This window comes from Lolium perenne, chromosome 7 (assembly GCF_019359855.2).
Source record: "Lolium perenne isolate Kyuss_39 chromosome 7, Kyuss_2.0, whole genome shotgun sequence".
NCBI classification, from domain to species: Eukaryota; Viridiplantae; Streptophyta; class Magnoliopsida; order Poales; family Poaceae; genus Lolium; species Lolium perenne.
Genome location: NC_067250.2, coordinates 70,106,641 through 70,126,771, shown reverse-complemented (window position 1 = coordinate 70,126,771; position 20,131 = coordinate 70,106,641). Strand labels below are relative to the sequence as shown.

At 45.5% G+C, this 20,131-nt stretch overlaps 1 protein-coding gene across 1 annotated transcript; it reads left to right on the top strand.

The window, feature by feature from the left end:
• The first annotated feature begins 446 nt into the window (after positions 1-446).
• LOC127315937 (tau-cadinol synthase) lies at positions 447-4,699 on the top strand. Its single transcript, XM_051346373.2, has 7 exons — positions 447-552; positions 1,787-2,048; positions 2,800-3,175; positions 3,281-3,499; positions 3,829-3,964; positions 4,072-4,320; positions 4,403-4,699. Exons 1-7 carry the CDS (start codon positions 454-456, stop codon positions 4,697-4,699), a joined length of 1,638 nt encoding a protein of 545 aa, XP_051202333.1. The 5' UTR covers positions 447-453.
• Positions 4,700-20,131: the final 15,432 nt, after the last annotated feature.

The window sequence follows — 20,131 nt, the reverse complement described above, 5'->3', positions numbered from 1 at the left end:
ATGTGTTGGGATGGCATGTCGAGCAGTTGGCGCACCCTAATGTATTCTTCCTTCAATTCTAAAATAAATGTCGCAATTTTATTAAGATATAGATAAACTAAAAGTAAATTAAGTTTAGATGCATATGTATTTAGGTAAAGCTATTGAAACCTGAGATAATATTTCTTACTATATATTTGTGTATTTTCTAAGGGGTACGGCTGGTGAATACAAAATGCTCGTCGGGCTAGCCACTAGGCATCACACTACTCGTGACTAGCGTGGATAGCATGTGGACCAAACTATCAAAAAAAAAAGCAGGAAAAAGGCTCTATCAAGCTCTAGCTAGTTCGAAGACTACGTATATATATGATGATCACAAGCTAGAGCAAATCCAACACCACAAACTCGTCGATACGAAAGTACATACGAATACGTGCATATATTATTGCATAGATTGTAAGCGTAATCCTGATGGCATCTGGCGTTCCGGCTGCTCCGGAGAGAGTATGTGCTTTCGAGCCATCGGTGTGGAATGACTTCTTTATCCAATACGAGCCAGAGACACTTGAGGTACGAGGTTTGGATGTTTATATGTTGGTACTTACACTATGGGAAAATAAGGCTTTACCGTGCAACTATTTACACGACAAGGCCCTATATGCATGGCAAAGGCTTCTTTGCCGTGCGACTCGCCAACGTTGCACGGCAAAGCCCCAAACTGGTCAGTTTGAGATGTGAACCTAGGACGCAGAGTAGGGAAAGCGTGCAACCTTGCCACTGGACTAAGTGTTCGTTTGTTGATAACTATACCATGATAACTATACCACGCCACGCCTTTTGAGTTGAGAAAAAATCTAGTTTTTACATCTTGTGCGCTTACACTAGGCAAATGTTTTTTGCCGTGTGTTTGTTAAAAATACTAGGCAAAAGCTTGCTTTGCCGTGTGTTTGTTAAAAACACTAGGCAAAGGCGTGCACGGCGATGCCTTTTGTGCTTTGCCGTGCATCAAATTTTTGCCGTGGGCTATGTTGGTTAATTGCCGTGCAGCTTTCTTTGCCGTACGCTTTCTTCCGTCATTGCTGTGAATGGTATCTTTGTCGTGGCTCGTGTCTGCTTTTGTTGTGGTCAAGATCTTTGCCGTGCGTTTTCCTCCGTGCGCACGGCAAAGAAATCTTTGCCGTGTAAGAGCACACGGCAAAGATAGGATGCACGGTAACGCCTTTTTTTTCCCGTAGTGTTATCTATTAGTTTATACATGTACGTGTATATAATTTGCCTCAAAGCACTATTGCATTTTTTACCTTCTTTCTCATTTCACTTTCTCAAAGAAAAATGTTTATCATGTATCCACTGAAGTAGATACTTTTAACATGGCAACATGGATGGCAGGCAGAGACGAAGCTAGAAAAATATTTCGCCCATGTCATGCATAGTAGTTAATGCTAATTAGTGAATGATTTCTAAATTTTCGTTGGGGTCACCTGACAAGGCAGTTCTGTCCCTAATGGCAACGTAATCTACGGGTTGGTCCTGCTCCGTTCTAGAAGTTTTAATAGTTTCTTTCATGATTACTTGAAGAGAGCTTTAGTTTTATTTACTAGCTATTACTTTCTGATTGTGTGCATCTTAGTTATATGGAGATCGGATGTAATGCTTAAATTTTAAAGTAATGAAACTTCCTTTATAAAAAAATGAAATAGATTCTCCGTTAGAAATTAACTTAGCTTTGTCTAAATTCTGAATAAAGTGATAATCCGTTTTGCCATGTGGCTAGTAATCCTAACTTACCTGTGCATGCATGCAGATACCAGAAGAGTGCATGAGGGCGAAAGTGGACAAACTTAGGGAGGACGTTCTCAAGTTATTTAAGACGTTGAACGGTAGTATGGTAGATAAACTTACTTTAGTGGATACACTGCAGCGTCTCGGAATAGACCACCTATTTCAAGAACAGATCAACATGGAGATGAATGAAATTCACAAGAGTGAGTTCAGCGGTGATAGCCTCTATGAAGTTGCTCTCCGCTTTCGCTTGCTTCGAGAGCATGGACTTTGGGTATCTAATGGTATGCCTATTCTCCATATATTTTTATTTCGCTAACTGGCGACTTTCTAAGAGCTATCGTATTACTGCTAATAATCCATATTATCTATATTATGTAGAAAATGGAAGAATCAGATCTTGCATATATATAGTATGGCCCCACGTTTCTTAGTTGGCAGTATTATCAAAACCATCATCTTAAACGAGTATAAATGTATCCATATGTGTCTACCATTGCATAAATTCCAGATCCCAATTTTATTTACACACTGGGATCTGAAAGAGACTAAGTTCACGGCGAATAGTAGCACAAAGAGAGAGAAAATATGAAGCTAGTGTTCCATGCAAAATTTCTCTTTGGGCTTTTATGTAAAATTTTGCACTAAAACTTTGTGGCATTATGGATAATATTGCCATCCACCTAGAGTATTTTTCTAAAATATTTCCATGATTATTTGGCGGTTCTACCACCTGCTGTCTGCATGGTGTAGCATCACAAGATGCGGTAGCACTCGGCCCTTGCCCGTGAAGGCATGCAGTTCGATGATTAGTACACGATTTCCATGATTATTTGGCGGTTCTACCACCTGCTGTCTGCATGGTGTAGCATCACAAGATGCGGTAGCACTCGGCCCTTGCCCGTGAAGGCATGCAGTTCGATGATTAGTACACGATAAACTAATATTCGCCCACAAAACATATATATAATACACATGTGAGTAAATAAGAGCTAATACGTATTAACTTCTAATACATGCGACATTTTCTTGCAGATGTATTCAATAAATTTAGGGGTGATGATGGGAGTTTCAACAACGATATGGTCACTATTGAACAAAGGGGAGTGTTAGGTCTATACAACGCTGCCTACCTTTCAATCCATGGCGAATCGGAACTCAATGAAGCTATCTCTTTTTCAAGGAATCATCTTGAATCCATCTGTGGTGTCCTTAAGTACCCTTTATCTGAGCAAATCAAACGGAACCTTGAAATACCATATCCAAGGACTCTGAAAAGAATAGATGCGCCACACTATATTGCAGAGTACAAACACGAGGAAACATGCAATCCTTCTGTGCTAGAGCTTGCAAGGCTAGACTTCAATCTTCTGCAACGTCTTCACCAGACGGAACTTATTGCTTTTTGTCGGTACGGTTTCTACAACGGTTGGTGTAGCTATTTTCTATATTAGCTCACATATCAATATAGAAGTGCAAGAATTAAATAATTATTATCTCCCAATGTTGATTGTAGGTGGGGAAATGACCTATATGATGAAGTGGGACTAAGCTACTCTCGGAATCGTATAGTTGAATGCTACTTCTGGTCCTACACAATGCACTATGAAGAAAAACATGGACAAGCGCGAACAATTCTTGCCAAGTTATTTGCGCTGTCGTCCCTGTTGGATGACACTTTTGATATGCATGCTATTTTGGAAGATGGCCGAAAGCTTAATGAGGCCATACAAAGGTTGGAAATGTTATTCTTGAATTAACCCTCTCATTGTATACTTAAGACGTATTTCAATTGTTGAGATAAGGTTTTTTACTTTGTTTATTAAAACATAGTGAAATTGATGACATTAATTAGGTCTGTATTAAAAATAATACTACTAATGATTGCAATATTGTTTCATAAAAACCAAATTTTAGTATATTAATTATTATTCAAAACCTATTCTTAATGTATCATACGTCTTATATTTAGGATGGGGAAGTATTCTATGTTTGCATATACTCTATATATTTCTGTAATATAATCCCATTGAAGCTAAACTAGTTGGACATACGCACATGCAGATGGGATGAGAAAGCTATTCCTTTTTTACCTGAGTACCTGAAGAAGTACTATGTCAGGTGTATGATTACTTTCAGAGAGTTTGAGGACGAACTGAAACAAGATCAGAAGTACCGTGTTCTTTATTGTAGAAAATCGGTATGTATCTATTAATATGCACTACAATAATATTTCTAATACTGTACGTAAAACTTTCACTGATGAATTATCCGGTTCTAATAATTCACTTCCTCGTATGCATGTAGTTCCAAAGTTTGTGCAAACATTACCAACAGGAATCTGAATGGTTTCATGCTAGTTACATACCAACCTTTGAAGATCATGTGAAATGCTCAATCATCTCCGCGGGTACTCCATCGCTAATCATCGGTTCACTTGTTGGTATGGGTGACGAAGCAACAGACGAAGCATTCCAGTGGGCCATCGGATACCCTGATGTTGTAAAGGCATGCGGTGAGGTGACACGTTTTATGGATGATTTGGCTGCATCTAAGGTATAAATATATGTGCCATGATTACATCTTTTATTACAGTAAAAGTGGTAGGGAAACTAACAAAACGTTCGATTGTTTACAGCATGGCAAGAACAAATTGGATGTGGCTAGCTCCCTGGATAGCTATATCTACCAATATCATGTTACAAGTGATGTAGCTATCGCCTTCCTAGATAATCTTGTTGAAGATGCATGGAAAACTACCAATCAGGCACGATTTCAGTGTCGTACATTGCTCCCATTTGTAAACCGTGTTGCTAACCTCACCAAGAGCATGACCTTGTTGTTCCGTGACAAAAGTGACCTTTACACATTCAGTCGTGGCAACAAACACAGGATCCATCAGCATTTCGTTGAGGCTATCCATCCTAGATTGTAAATTGACCATATGAGCAATTTTCCATATTATTTAATCCAAAAAAGCAGATCCAGCCATTTTATGGATTCAACCTGAAAACGTATGCTTATTGTGTCCGAAATGGGATGAACCCAGTAACGAAACGTTTTGCCCCTGCTCCTCTCTCCCAGGCAGCGGGCGCCAGATCCCATCTCCACCGCGTGAGTTCTGGGCCCCTCTCCCTCCGTTTGCCGCTCCGGCGGCAGGAGAGGGAGGGGACCTCGTTCCTCCTCCGTTTTGTAGTTAGGGCTTGTCTGCTATGGTGCGTCGTTGGGGTGGTGGGAGCGGCGCCGGGCAAATAAATCTGCCTCAACTCCATTCCCACACCGGCGGCGACCTTCACGGTGGTGTCTCGGAGTTGTTGCAACGTGTGCTTGTCGATCTTTCAGGTCGGCAGCTTGGTTTTCTCGTCGTTATTCAGATCTGGCGAGATCTATATCTCAACGTGTCACTTGCGTCTGTTGTTGTCCACGACGACTCTGGGGCCGGGGCGAGGTGGTTCTTCTGGAGCGAAGATGTTGGTCCGGAGGTGGTGGATATGCCATTCTTCTCCGACTTCGGCGATGGGAGGTGGTGTATCTTGGTCCAAGACAGCACGGGGACGTCCCCCGGTCGACCTGCCACAGCGACATGTGCTTCGCTGCTTGCAGCAGGCCTATTCATCGACTCACAATGCCTCGTTGGCGATGGTGCTTTTTATTGATCTTGCAAAGGTGGAGGCTCGGCGTCTCTTCCTGCGTTCGTCTCGGCGGCGTTGGAATTGGACGGCGACCGCTGGCTATGGTGGTTGCAGGAAACCCTAGGGATCGTTTTGTATTTCTTGATCTTTTAGGATTTTATCTGCAAATTCAGGATAGTCATTTTATCTCGGTTTGTCTTTTAGTTTCCACATGTGTTGCTTCATGTAACTTGGTTTTCGATTAATGAAATATGTGGTTGCTATAAAAAAATGGGATGAACCCTGAGATGTCCTTAAGCTGAGAGGGGGTGTGTGATGGGTTCGTAGCATGGAAAACAAAAAAAATCTACCGTGAACAAGAAGAAAACCAAGATCCAATCTAGGAAGAGCCAAGATCTAATCTATGAAGATCGGAGCAACGAGAGAGATGAGAGACTGTTGCCTGCCAAAACTCACCGGCGAGCAGTGGTTAAGCAACACGAAGAGCCGGGAGACTCCCAAGACCGCTTAGTGGGCCCTGGCGCCTCGCGTCGTCCCGCAAAGTCCTAGCACACGTCCTGGCGGTTGCAAGGGCGTGCCACCTGACCTATACCTGATCAGGAAGGTGTTGGATTGCTTCAACTAGTCTCCTGCATGGTAGACACGTAAACATTAAATACGAGCCCGATCGGCTCTCAGGTTGCCCTGTGGATCGGCTCAAAGAGCCGATCGCCCCATGGTTCACGTTGGATTTACGATGACATGGGGATCCTGCTTGATCAAAACAAAGCTAAACCAATCTACGATAGTTTAGGGTTTTCACCGCATAATCGGAACATCCTACGCGTAGTTGGGCCTAGCAGATACGAAAGATGATGGAAACTATCCCTAAAAAAGGCCTAAAAACCAACGTTAAGTCAATTCCCGGAACATCCCTTATAGGAACGGTAAAACAACACCTCACGCACTACCGGATCATCCAACCCCAGCATAAGGCCTAATCATGCGGATATTAAACTAATCCTTGAAACAAGGAGCAACTATAACAGATTGGATCTACTAAGTAACGAATAAGCAAGGTGCTGCCCTTACACCTATTCAGGTGTAAGGACAGCTAGATATCGAGGGACGGCATTGCTAAGCAAATATGCATAAGAAAAGCATCAATGCAAGCCCCAAGACATCTACGATAAATAGTGCTACTCGCCATCAACAACGCTTCAGCACGAGTAACACAAGGTAATTGAATAAACGTGTACTGCCTAGATCGCAAGATGCGATCTAGGCAGCATGATGCTTACCCGGAAGAAACCCTCGAAATAAGGGGTGGCGATGCGCCTGGTTTGTGTTTGTTGTGAACGTGATTTTCCTCCTTTCTCAATAACCCTAGATACATATTTATAGTCCGTAGACTGTCTAACGTGGGCATAAACCCAACCGTGTACGAGCTAGACTCTGTTTCTTAATCCTAACCGACACGTACACTACTATTATTTACAGATACACGGGCACGCTGGCCCAAATTCTAGCCCCAAGGCCGATTCAGAAACTCCTCTTAGATGTAAATCTTCCAAGCCCATCTTCATCACGGCCCAACTCCAATGCGGTCAAATTCTGGTGATAACACATGCCCCCTGGTTTTGGCAATAGTAATTCCAAAACCACTCTGTTTTTCCCTTTCTTCGTCGTGTCAAATCGGGGTAGAACAGAACCGCCATGGTATCCCTTCATCATGATACCTTGCCTTCTCAACTTCTCCGCATGATTTGACGGTTTTGGCACCACCTCTTCAGGAACCGCTGCAGCATTGAATCATCTCCACTATATGATGCATTGGTGCATTGTGGATGGGATGCAACAGTTAGCGTGAATCCAATCCCTTCCTAGCAGGACAGCGTAATTGCTTTTGCTGTCGACAATGAAGAACGAGGTAGGTATGGTTTTTCGGCCTACGGTCAGATCTACATTCAGAACACCTTTTGCTTCTGATGCTTGGCCGTTGAAATCGCTTAACGTGACGTTGGTCTTGATCAGATCGTCATTGGAGTGTCCCAAACGTCGTAGCATGGAATACGGCATTATGTTGACTGCCGCTCCCGTGTCAACCAACATCTTGCTGACAGGCTGCCCATCGATATAACCTTTTAGGTACAGAGCTTTCAAATGCCTGTAGCTCCTCTCTCGTGGCTTCTCAAAGATCACTGGCCGTGGACCGCAGTCGAATTGAGCCACCGATACTTCCTCGTCGTTTGGAGCACAAAACTCTGACGGGAGTATGAACACCATGTTTGTATCAGCCGATGCCTCTGCATCGGCTTTTGTCTGTTTAGGGCGCCACACTTTCTTTAGCGGGCGCATCTCTGTCTCCAGCGTTTGCTGAATTTTCACGGCCAGATCGGGCCGTGCCTTCCTCAACGTGTATAGGTACTGTGCTTCGGCTTCCTCCAGGTTTCGTAGCCGCTGCACCCTACGCTTCTGAGAATGGCTGAGTCCATCAGGGCACCACCTTGGCCGGTGGTACCTATCCTCTTCTTCATCTGACTCCTCGAAGTCTTCATCTTGAGCCGACTCAGCTCGTTTGTCCTGAGGTGGGAGAGGCCCGAGACGCTTGAACACTGAAACTTCATTCGTTCCCTTCCTCTGCTGTCTACATTCTGGGCAGTTCTCGATTGTAGGCAATCGGCTCATTCCTGAGTCCCAGCAGTGTTTAAAGAAAGGACAGTTCCAATGCCCATCCAAGTCTTCTTGCTCTCTTGACTTCCCTCTAGCGTGACGCTCGTACCCTTCATCGTCTCTATCATATCGACGATACCTCCTGTCATCTGCATCAGACCGACGATATCTTTCGTCATCCACGTCGTAGTGCCGACGTCGGTCATACTGCTGCTCATATTTGTTAAGGAGATGCGCGGAGAGAGGTCGTTGATACCGCACGCTTCTCACTTCTTCTTCTGTCAGGTACCGTCTGTTATCATATTGGGGCCGGTCGCGTGGATTGGCCTCCTCTTTCTCCTTGCCACGGGAGTGACTGCTTTCTGCTTTATCTTTGCCATGGCGGGTCCCAAGCCCTGCCATATTGACACCAAAAGAGAAACCTGGCTCGCGTCTTAGGGAGTGACTGAGATCCACCATGTTGACGCCAGGAAACGGATGTGTGTCTACTTTCATGGCAAATTGTCCGAAGATTAATCGGCCTGACTCTATCGCCTTTTGAATCTGTGCGCGCAACACTTTGCAGTCGTTGGTGGCGTGGGTGAACGTGTGATGCCATTTGCAATATGGCCTACCGTTCATCTCTTGTGACGTGGGAATTTTGTGGCCTTCGGGTAACTTCAGCTGTTTCTCCTTCAGCAGCAAATCAAAAATTTGCTCAGTTTTGCTTAAATCGAAGTCAAACCCTTTTGGAGGCCCTGGTTGTTTCACCCATTTGCAGGACACGGGAACTGCCGTCCGAGTCCATTCAGCCACGGCGACTTCCTGATCTTCCGCAAGGTCTTCATCCTCCTCAGCGTCGACCAGGCCTATCGTGCGCTTGAACTTGTCTTGGTACAATTCTGGGTGGCACTGTTCATACGAAGTTAGTCTCTGGACCATGTGCGCCAACGAATTGTACTCCACTTGGAACGTCAGATCCTTGAATGGCGCTGCGAGACCTGCCACGGCCAGCTCGACTGCTTCTTTCTCAGATAAATGAACCGAATAACATCGGTTCTTGACAGTTCTGAAACGTTGAATGTATTCAGACACCTCTCTCCTCGCCTTTGCCGAACCTGCGTCAGATTGGCAATGCCTGCTTCGGTAGCTTCTGAATGATATTGTATGTGAAACTGCTCTTCCAGCTGCTTCCATGTCCGAACTGAATCTGGGGGTAGCGAGGTGTACCACCCAAAGGCTGGACCCGTGAGAGATTGGGCAAAGAACCTCACACGTAGCGGTTCTGATGCTGAAACCATGCCCAGCTGTGCCAAGTATCGGCTCACGTGCTCGATGGAGCTAGATCCTTCTGCTCCACTGAATTTTGTGAAGTCAGGGAGCCGATATTTAGGTGGCAGCGGGATCAGGTCAAACTCATTGGGATACGGCTTGGAATAGCCGATTGTTTTCTTCTTCGGCAGGATACCGAACTGATCTCTCAAGATTGCGCTGATCTGATCCACAGTAGGAGCTGTAGAGGTTGAGCTGTCCGGACTCGCTGTAGTGGCATATTTAGTTAGCCACGCCTGTTTCTCAGCATCTGCTCCAGAACTCCCCGCTGCTCCAGCAATCCCTCCTGTTGTAACAATCGCTCCTGCTCCGGCAATTCCTCCTGCCGAAGTTTGGATCGCGCGCGTCCAGTTGTTGCAGTCCGGCACGTATGTGCACACGTATCCATATGGGATCTCCTTGGGCGGCTCATACAAGAATTGGTAGTCGCCAGGATCACCTCCAACCTTGTAGACAACGTATGCCGGTGAACCTTGTTGCTGTGGAGCTGCCATTGCGAATGGCAGTGGTGGCCTGGTGTGGAATGGTATCTCTCCCTGATAAGTCCCTAAAGCAGGTCCTGACGGAGAATACTGATGTTTCATGATTTCTTGCACCACATGAAGCGCAACTCGCTCAAGCGTATTCACCAGGCTCTCAGAATGCCGATGTAGAGAATGAGCCACATCATAGTTAATTTCTTGGCGCAGGGCTCTGGTACGTTCCTCCGAAGGGAGAGACAGATCTAATCCCTCGAACGCGCCTTCTGGTGTGAATCCTTTGAACCTGATGCCGTGCGAACGGGTCTTCTCAAAAGAGCCGATGAGATCGGCTTCAAAGATGGCCTTCAGCTCATCGTATTTCTTCTTATGCTCTACAGGTAGATCCTCGTACTTGATCAGTTCGTCTGACATCTTGGCTGCCGATGTTGACGTGGTTGTTGTAGAAAGTGTCACACCGGGCGTGCCACAATGTGTTGCCTGCCAAAACTCACCGGCGAGCAGTGGTTAAGCAACACGAAGAGCCGGGAGACTCCCAAGACCGCTTAGTGGGCCCTGGCGCCTCGCGTTGTCCCGCAAAGTCCCAGCACACGTCCTGGCGGTTGCAAGGGCGTGCCACCTGACCTATACCTGATCAGGAAGGTGTTGGATTGCTTCAACTAGTCTCCTGCATGGTAGACACGTAAACATTAAATACGAGCCCGATCGGCTCTCAGGTTGCCCTGTGGATCGGCTCAAAGAGCCGATCGCCCCATGGTTCACGTTGGATTTACGATGACATGGGGATCCTGTTTGATCAAAACAAAGCTAAACCAATCTACGATAGTTTAGGGTTTTCACCGCATAATCGGAACATCTTACGCGTAGTTGGGCCTAGCAGATACGAAAGATGATGGAAACTATCCCTAAAAGAGGCCTAAAAACCAACGTTAAGTCAATTCCCGGAACATCCCTTATAGGAACGGTAAAACAACACCTCACGCACTACCGGATCATCCAACCCCAGCATAAGGCCTAATCATGCAGATATTAAACTAATCCTTGAAACAAGGAGCAACTATAACAGATTGGATCTACTAAGTAACGAATAAGCAAGGTGCTGCCCTTACACCTATTCAGGTGTAAGGACAGCTAGATATCGAGGGACGACATTGCTAAGCAAATATGCATAAGAAAAGCATCAATGCAAGCCCCAAGACATCTACGATAAATAGTGCTACTCGCCATCAACAACGCTTCAGCACGAGTAACACAAGGTAATCGAATAAACGTGTACTGCCTAGATCGCAAGATGCGATCTAGGCAGCATGATGCTTACCCGGAAGAAACCCTCGAAATAAGGGGTGGCGATGCGCCTGGTTTGTGTTTGTTGTGAACGTGATTGTCCTCCTTTCTCAATAACCCTAGATACATATTTATAGTCCGTAGACTGTCTAACGTGGGCATAAACCCAACCGTGTACGAGCTAGACTCTGTTTCTTAATCCTAACCGACACGTACACTACTATTATTTACAGATACACGGGCACGCTGGCCCAAATTCTAGCCCCAAGGCCGATTCAGAAACTCCTCTTAGATGTAAATCTTCCAAGCCAATCTTCATCACGGCCCAACTCCAATGCGGTCAAATTCTGGTGATAACAGAGACTAACCCTCGAAGATCCAAAGACTTAACGAGACAAATCTCGTGGTTGATGTAGTCGATCGTTCCGGTGCTGCAATCCGGCAGCACTTCCGTACTCGGTCGTGCATACGGTGTCGATGAAGTCCTTCCTCTCCCCGTTCCAGCGGGCAACGGAGGTGTGGTAGATCCCCTCGAAATGCTAGCAGCACAACGACATGGTGGTGGTGGAGGAGAATCTATGCAGGGCTTCGCCTAAGCCGAAGCAGAGAGAAAGATGAGGGAGGAGAGGTGGTGGCTAGGGTTTCAGTTGGGGATGAAGGAGGGCTGCGCCCCCTATCCCCTACCCTCTTTATATAGGGGGAGGCCGGCCAAGGTTTTCTTGGCCCCTCCTCCAAGCCTATGTGTAACGGCCCAGGAAATACCCCTATTAGATTTTGCATGTTGTTTTTCGTTTATGCCTAATCATGTCATCATGCATATTTTAAGCCCGAAATTATTTTTATTAAACCCTATTTTGTTTTACAGTTAATTCCCTCCTTTGATTCCAAATAAAAATATACCTTTCTCTAGTTATTTCTCTATATAAAAACTATTTGAAAATGGTTTAAACAAAACAGAAAAAAAATTAAAAAAAAAAGAAAACGTTTCAAATAAAAAAAAAGAGGGAGATAAGCTCCCAACCGGCCAGGCCAAAACCAGGCCCAGCCGGCAGCCACCGCGCGGCCCAACTAGCCCAGCCGGAGCCTCTCCAGCCAAACCCTAACCAGATCCCCACCTTCCCTGGCAATCTTGCAGGAACCCCCCCGCGCCGCCGGCCACCTTTTCGTTCGGGTCCTCCCACCTCCTCTCTCTTCTCTCTGTCCGCTCGAGCCCGAGCCCGACCCCATCGCCTCCGTTCCCCTCGTCGCCCCGCTCGCTGCCTCGCTCTCCTCCCTGTGGCCGTCCCGTCGCCTCGCCACCTCCCTCCCCGAGCTCCGGCCGCCGCCGCCTTGATTCCTTGCAGAAGGGCGCCGCCAAGACCGTCATCTGCGCCATCCTCCGCCTCCACGCTCAGGCCCGCGCGCCCTCACCTCGTCTCCCTGCAGCAGCGCGTCGCGGGGTCGTGCAACCAGAGCGTCCCCTACCACGGCAGCCTCCGCACGGACCGCGTCGCCATCCTTGGCGCCCCTCTCTGCTCCGGCTGCGCGCGTCCTCTACGAGTTCTGCCGCCAGGAGGTTCTCCCGGTCGCCAAGGACGCCCTCGTCACGAGCTCGCGTGGCCGTCGTCCGGGGCTCCAAGTTCTGCAACGCGCGCGCCGCGACGCCGCCGCGTTTCCGCCATGTTCTCCGTCTCTGGTTGTGCACCATCGACCTCTGGCCAGCCCTGCGTTCTGGCCGCACCATCTCTTCAGCGTCGTTGCGCCATTTTGTTTCGTGCGCGCACACATCCGCTCGTCAGTAACCAGCAGCCATCATTGTTTCTTTTCCCAACAGCAGCAAGGCACGTTTTGGAATTGAACCCGGAGATCGATGCCGCAATTCAAGTTCGACACCCACGAACCGAAGCTGGAACCTCAAGTACTTCTTTGTGGATCCGAATGCGAAGTATCCACCTTCATGGGTCGGAAGATCGAGACCCCGCTTCCTCTTCTTCCTCTTCGAACCCGAATCCGGCGACCCTCTTTGTTTCGTGAGAACCAAACCCTAACCTATACCTATTTTCTAAATGTATGATCTATCTTGTTGCATCAAACATACCATGTTGCATCGCATTGTGTATCCCGTGGGTTCGGGTAAATAGCGAATCACCTAATTAAATATGGAATTGTGCGGGATTGTTATCTTATCCCGGTTCCATTTAATTTTGCGTAGCGCATCCATGCCATGTTTATGCAATGTTAATAACATTTAATATGCGGGGTAGATAAATAACTTGAACCTAATAATTGTGTGTCGGAATTCCGATTCCGTTTAAATTTGATAAGTAGCACCGCATCATCCCTTCCATGTCATGCATATCATCTTGCTCATGCTGATTCTTCTTTATCCGTAGTAGTAAGACTTGCACACGTTTGTTGTAGCATTTGCTTCTTCCCGGATAGGATCGCGAAGTGGTGTGGTGAGATACGACGAGATCTCCGGTTGTCCCTCGGCAAGCTTTAATAGGCAAGCATTTCCCCTATACTCCTGCCCCTGCAGGAGTCGCTCACCTATTTTATTTTGCCTTCTCCCTCATGCTATCCTTAAGTTGCGTTCTTGTCACGTGTCCTTTCCACTTGTTACCTCAAGCAGCCCATATTTCCACCATCACCTCCTACAGCTATTGTTTGGTTATCGGGTCTACCTTGCGAGTCGTAGTGCATGCTAGTGCCGTTTTACCTCGTTACCGTTACTGATATCTTATCGGGTTATATGTTGAGAAGAATCATGGTTACTTTAGTTGTTGATAATTGTTTAGCGGAGGCATCGGTGGGTCAGCTGCTTGTTTTGTGACGGCTCACTTGTGTTTCCTAAATATCTTAGGACCCCGAGTTCTTGTTATCTGTTCCGAGACTGAGCGCTCTAACCACACGTGGGTATGCTTACCGGGTCTCCCCTTGACCACTGCCGGAATCTACAGCTTTGTCCAGTGGCCACAATTAGTTTGAATGCTTTTGTTTCTCTCGGGCGTGCAAGCTTGTTTCTTTGTGGTCAGATGATATGATGTTGAAGCCGTGAGTGCCTTGTATCCCCGTTGTCTCTTGCACGTCCGTAGGTGCGGCACGTATTGTTAAGAGGTCATCCTCTAGTGGGCTCTGATCCTCTTAGCCGTTCTCGCAACAGCTAGGTCCGCGTCAGAGTTCCGATCGGGCTCTGAACGGGTTAAACTTAGTTAGGTGGCTTCCTGGACATTGGTGTAGTGAAGGAGAGTGCGAGTCGTGATATCCACCTATCGCAAGTGGGTTGAGCGTGCGTGTGGGCACATTTGGGCACCCCTACAGGGTTACAATCTTATCGATAAGCCGTGTCCGCGGTTATGGACGACTTGGAGCTGTATGACTCGACCATAGACAACTTACACATGTTGTTTCAATACTATTAACTTGCATAGTAAGATAGAACAACTTAAATAATAACTGGTTAAAACTTGTCCACAGTGTGAGTGCCTTTGTAAGTACCTCTTTGCGAAGGGGGAACGCATCGGCTGTGTTATGTTTGCAGAGTATAGAACTACTAGCTTATGTGCTCTCTCATCTTCTCTGATTGGACGACTGTTGTAGAGTGTCTCTATAGGTTTTTAGTGCTTGCGCGCTGCCGCTTAACTCCACCATATTGCCTATGACGTTCCTCTTGCGTCCTCTAAGTCCCCTGCGTGCCTTAAGTACAAAGGACGATTGGTTGACGAATGCTTATACGTCTTGAAGTCTTGTTAAGTACGAACCCGTACTTATTGCTGCTTCTACGGGATATAACCGGGCAGGTATGAAGATATGTTCGAAGAAGACGACGTTAGCAAGGTTACCCTTCCGGCTTGGCCTGGGCAGGGTTATGGACGCCATCGTTTATCTGCAGGACTCTTTGTCCAATTTGTATCTTGTCCGTACTCGAACGTATTTGATCTTCTGTATGATTTGGATCCTTGTATGTATCTATTTGTATCTTGACTCGTTGGAGTCGTTGTTGTAATATATGTTTCTTGTGGGCTCTATTGTAAACTTGTTGTAATGTTACTGCTCGTGTTAATTCCTCTGGCATCACGTGTGTGATTCGTCGCGCACGTCGTGTCGGAGGGCGTCTCTGAATCGATATCGTGCGAATTTCTGCGGGATCGCTGGGATCCTCATGGTACCGGTTCCGGGGCGTCACACTATGGCCGGCGGCTAAAGAGGGGGGAGATTTCTACCCCCCCCCCCAAGTCTTCCCCCTAGGGTTTTGGGGAAACCCTAAAGGGGTGGCCAGCCTGGCCTTGAGGGCTTAGTCCGCCTGGCCCATTAGGGCAAGGAAGCACCCCCTCGGCCCAATTGGCCCCTCCCGGGGTTGTGGGCCCACTAGGGGACCCTCCGGAACCTTCTAGAATCTTCTCGGTCTTCCACCAGAAAATCTCGAACTTTTTCCGAACCCCCGAAATAAACTTCCCTTATATGAATCTTATTCTCCGGACCATTCCGGACCTCCTCGTGATGTGCTGGATCCCATCCGAGACTCCAAAAAACATTCAGTCTTCATCTCATATTATGAATCTACTTATACAATATCGAACCTTAAGCGCGTCACCCTACGGTTCGTGAACTATGCAGACATGATCGAGACTCCTCTCCGATCAATAACCAATAGCGGGATCTGGAGATCCATAATGGCTCCCGAACATTCATCGATAACTTAGTGATCGATTGAACCATTAACATACGATACCGATTCCCTTTGTCGCGCGATACTTTACTTGTCCGAGGTTTGATCATCGGTATCTCCATACTTAGTTCAACCTCGTTACCGACAAGTACTCCTTACTCGTACCGTGGTATGTCATCTCTTCTGACCTTGTCACATGCTTGCAAGCTAATTAGACGACATTCCACCGAGAGGGCCCAGAGTATATCTATCTGTCATCGGTATGGACAAATCCCACTCTTGATCCATATACCTCAACTCATACTTTCCGAATACTCAATCACATCTTTATAACCACCCATTTACGTAGTGGCATTTGATGTAATCAAAGTACCCTTCCGGTGTAAGTGATTTACATGATCTCATGGTCGAAGGACTAGGTTACTATGTATTGAAAGCTTATAGCAAGATGAACTTAATGACTTGTTCTTATGCTACACTTATTTGGGTGTGTGTCCATTATATCATTCACCCAATGACATAACCTTGTTATTAGCAACATACAATGTTCATGATCAGGAAACCATGGTCATCTATTAATCAACAAGCTAGTTTTACAAAAGACTTACTAGGGACTCTTTTCTGTTTGCATAACACACAAGTATTAATGTTTCAATTATAGCATGGGATGCAAACATTTATCATTAACACAAAGATATAATAATAACCACTTTATTATTGCCTCTTGGGCATATCTCCAACAGTCTCGCACTTGAACTAGAGTCAATAATCTAGATTACATGGTAAGGTACCTAACACCCATGGCGTTCTGGTGTAGGTCATGCTTTGCTCTAGGGAGAGCTTTAGTCAACGGATCTGCCACATTTAGATCTGTGTGTACTTTGTAAATCTTTATGTCACCATCTTCGACATACTCGCGAATCACATGAAAACGTAACTTGATATACTTCAGCTTCTTGTGTGACCTTGGCTCTTGTGCATTGTCTATGGAACCCATGTTATCACAATAGATGGTCAATGGGTCCAATGCACTAGGAACCACAACAAGCTCAGTAATGAACCTCTTCATCCATATCGCTTCCGACGAAGCCTCCGAAGCCGCTATGTATTCAGATTCAGTTGAAGATTTCGCCACCACACTATGATTGGCACTCATCCAGCTTACTGCAGCACCATTCAATATAAACACGTACGCAGATTGAGACTTAGAGTCATCTGGATCAGTGTTCCAACTAGCATCAGTGTAACTGGTTACAGCGAGCTCTTGGTCACTTTCATAACAAAGAAACATATCCTTAGTCCTTTTCAAGTAATTTAGGATATTCTTGACCTCTGTCCAGTGTTCCATTCTTGGATCACTCTGATATCTGCTGGTCAAACTAACAGCATGTGCGATATCCGGTCTAGTACACAGCATATCATACATGATAGAGCCTACTGCCGAGGCATAGGAGATCTTATTCATCCTCTCTCTTTCATATGCCATAGTCGGACCTTGAGTTTTACTCAAGACCTTACCTCGCAACATAGGCAAGAACCCTTTCTTGCTTTCATCCATTCTAAACTTCTTTAGAATCTTGTCTAGGTATGTACTCTGTGAAAGCCCTATTAGGCATCTTGATCTATCTCTATAAATCTTGATGCCTAAATATATGTTGCTTCTTCAAGGTATTTCATTGAAAAACACTTATTCAAATAACCTTTAACACTACTTAGAAGTTCTACATCATTCCCAATCAACAATGTCATCTACATATAATATCAGGAATGCTACAGATTTCCCACTCACTTTCTTGTAAATACACGCCTCACCATGAGTCTGTATAAACCCGAAGTCTTTGATCACCTTATCAAAGCGTCGGTTCCAACTCCGGGATGCTTGCTTCAGTCCATAAATGGAACGCTAAAGTTCGCATACCTTGTCAGCATTTTTAGGATCGACAAAACCTTTGGGTTGTACCATATACAACTCTTCCTCAATGTCACCATTAAGGAACGCCGTTTTGACATGCATCTGCCAAATCTCATAATCGAAAAATGCAGCGATTGCTAACAAAATCCTCACAGACTTTAGCTTCGCTACAGGTGAGAAAGTCTTATCGTAGTCAACTCCTTGAATTTTTCGGAACACCTTCGCGACAAGTCGAGCTTTATAGACAGTAATATTACCATCAGCATCTGTTTTTCTTTTGAAGATCCATTTATTCTCAACAGCCTTGCAGCTATCAGGTAAGTCCACCAAAGTCCATACTTGGTTATCATACATGGATCCCATTTTGGATTTCATGGCTTCTTGCCATTTGTTGGAATCTGGGCTCATCATTTCTTCCTCATACGTCGCAGGGTCTTCATCGTTGTTGTCCACAATCATGACATTTAGACAGGGGTCATACCAATCTAGAGTGGTACGAGCCCTCGTCGACCTGCGAGGTTCAGTAGCTACTTCGTTCGAAGTTTCATGATCATCATCATTTGCTTCCTCTCTTGTCGGTGCAGGCGGCACAGGAACATCTTCCGGAGCTATGCTACTCTCAAGTCCGAGAGAAGGTTCAATAACCTCGTCGAGTTCTACTTTCCTTCCAGTCACTTCTTTCGTGAGAAACCCTTCTCAAGAAAGGATCCGTTCTTGGCAACGAAAACTTTGCCTTCTGATCTGTGATAGAAGGTATACCCAATTGTTTCTTTAGGGTATCCTATGAAGATGCATTTCTCCGCTTTGGGTTCTAGCTTGTCAGGTTGTAACTTCTTTACATAAGCTTCGCAGCCCCAAACTTTAAGGAACGACAGCTTAGGTTTCTTATCAAACCATAATTCGTACGGTGTCGTTTTAGCGGATTTAGATGGTGCCCTATTTAAAGTGAATGCGGCTGTCTCTAATGCGTAACCCCAAAACGATAACGACAAATCGGTAAGAGACATCATAGATCGAACCATATCTAAGAGAGTTCGATTACGATGTTCGGACACACCATTGCGTTGTGGTGTTCTCGGCGGTGTCAACTGTGAAAGTATTCCACATTTCTTTAAATGCATGCCAAACTCATAACTCAGATATTCGCCTCCGCGATCAGAACGCAAAAACTTAATCTTCTTGTTTCGCTGATTTTCTACTTCACTTTGGAATTCCTTAAACTTCTCTAAAGTTTCAGAATTATGTTTCATAAAGTAAATATACCCATATCTACTTAGATCATCCGTGAAGATTAGAACATAACGATAACCACCGCGCGATGCTACACTCATTGGTCCGCACACATCAGTATGTATGATTTTCAATAAGTCTGTAGCTCACTCCATTGTACCAGAGAATGGAGTCTTAGTCATTTTTCCCATTAGACAGGCTTCACATCTATCAAGTGATTCAAAATCAAGTGATTCAAGAAGTCCATTGGAATGGAGTTTCTTCATACGCTTCACTCCAATATGACTAAGACGACAGTGCCACATATATGTAGAATTATCATTCAATTTAATTCGTTTAGCATCAATATTATGAACATGTGTATCACTACTATCGAGATTTAACAAGTATAAACCATTCATCTCATGCACATGACCATAAAGATATTATTCATAAAAATAGAACAACCATTATTCTCTGACTTAAACGAATAACCGTCTTGCATTAAACAAGATCCAGATATAATGTTCATGCTCAACGCATGCACCAATTAACAATTATTTAGATTTATTTAAAACTAATCCCGAAGGTAAATGTAGAGGGAGCATGCCGACGGCGATCACATCGACCTTGGATCCATTTCCAACGCGCATCGTCACCTCGTGCCTCGCTAGTCTCCGTTTATTCCGCAGTTCTTGTTTCGAGTTACAATATGAGCAACCGAACCAGTATCAAATACCCAGGTACTACTACGATTACTAGTAATATAGACATCAATAACATGTATATCAAATATACCTTTCTTCTTGACGTGGCCGCTCTTCAGATTAGCCAGGTACTTGGGGTAATTGCGCTTCTAGTGTCCGTCACCCTTGCAGTAATAGCACACAGTATCAGGCTTAGGGCCAGCCTTGGGTTTGTTAGGAGGCGCAGCAGCTTTCTTGCCGCCCTTCTTGAAGTTGCCCTTTTCTTTAGGCTTGCCTTGTTTCTTGAAACTGGTGGTCTTTTGACCATCAACACTTAGTGATCTTTCTTTATCTCCACTTCAGTAGTTTTCAGCATGGAGAAGAGTTCAGGTAACTCCTTGTTAATGCACTGCATGTTGAATGGATCGTAGCGAACAAGAGGGGGGGTGAATGGGCGCTACTCAATTTTTATGTCTTTTTCAGTGTTTAAGCGAAGCGGAAGGTAAAGGTGATTGCTTTAGTGATGGAGATGATCCTAGCGTGATCCTAGACAA

Excerpts from the sequence above, each read along its gene's own strand:
- LOC127315937 (XM_051346373.2), top strand. The coding sequence starts at position 454 with ATGGCATCTGGCGTTCCGGCTGCTCCGGAGAGAGTATGTGCTTTCGAG. Across the intron at positions 553-1,786 it reads ACGAGCCAGAGACACTTGAG|ATACCAGAAGAGTGCATGAG; the intron begins GTACGAGGTTTG and ends GCATGCATGCAG. Across the intron at positions 4,321-4,402 it reads ATGATTTGGCTGCATCTAAG|CATGGCAAGAACAAATTGGA; the intron begins GTATAAATATAT and ends GATTGTTTACAG.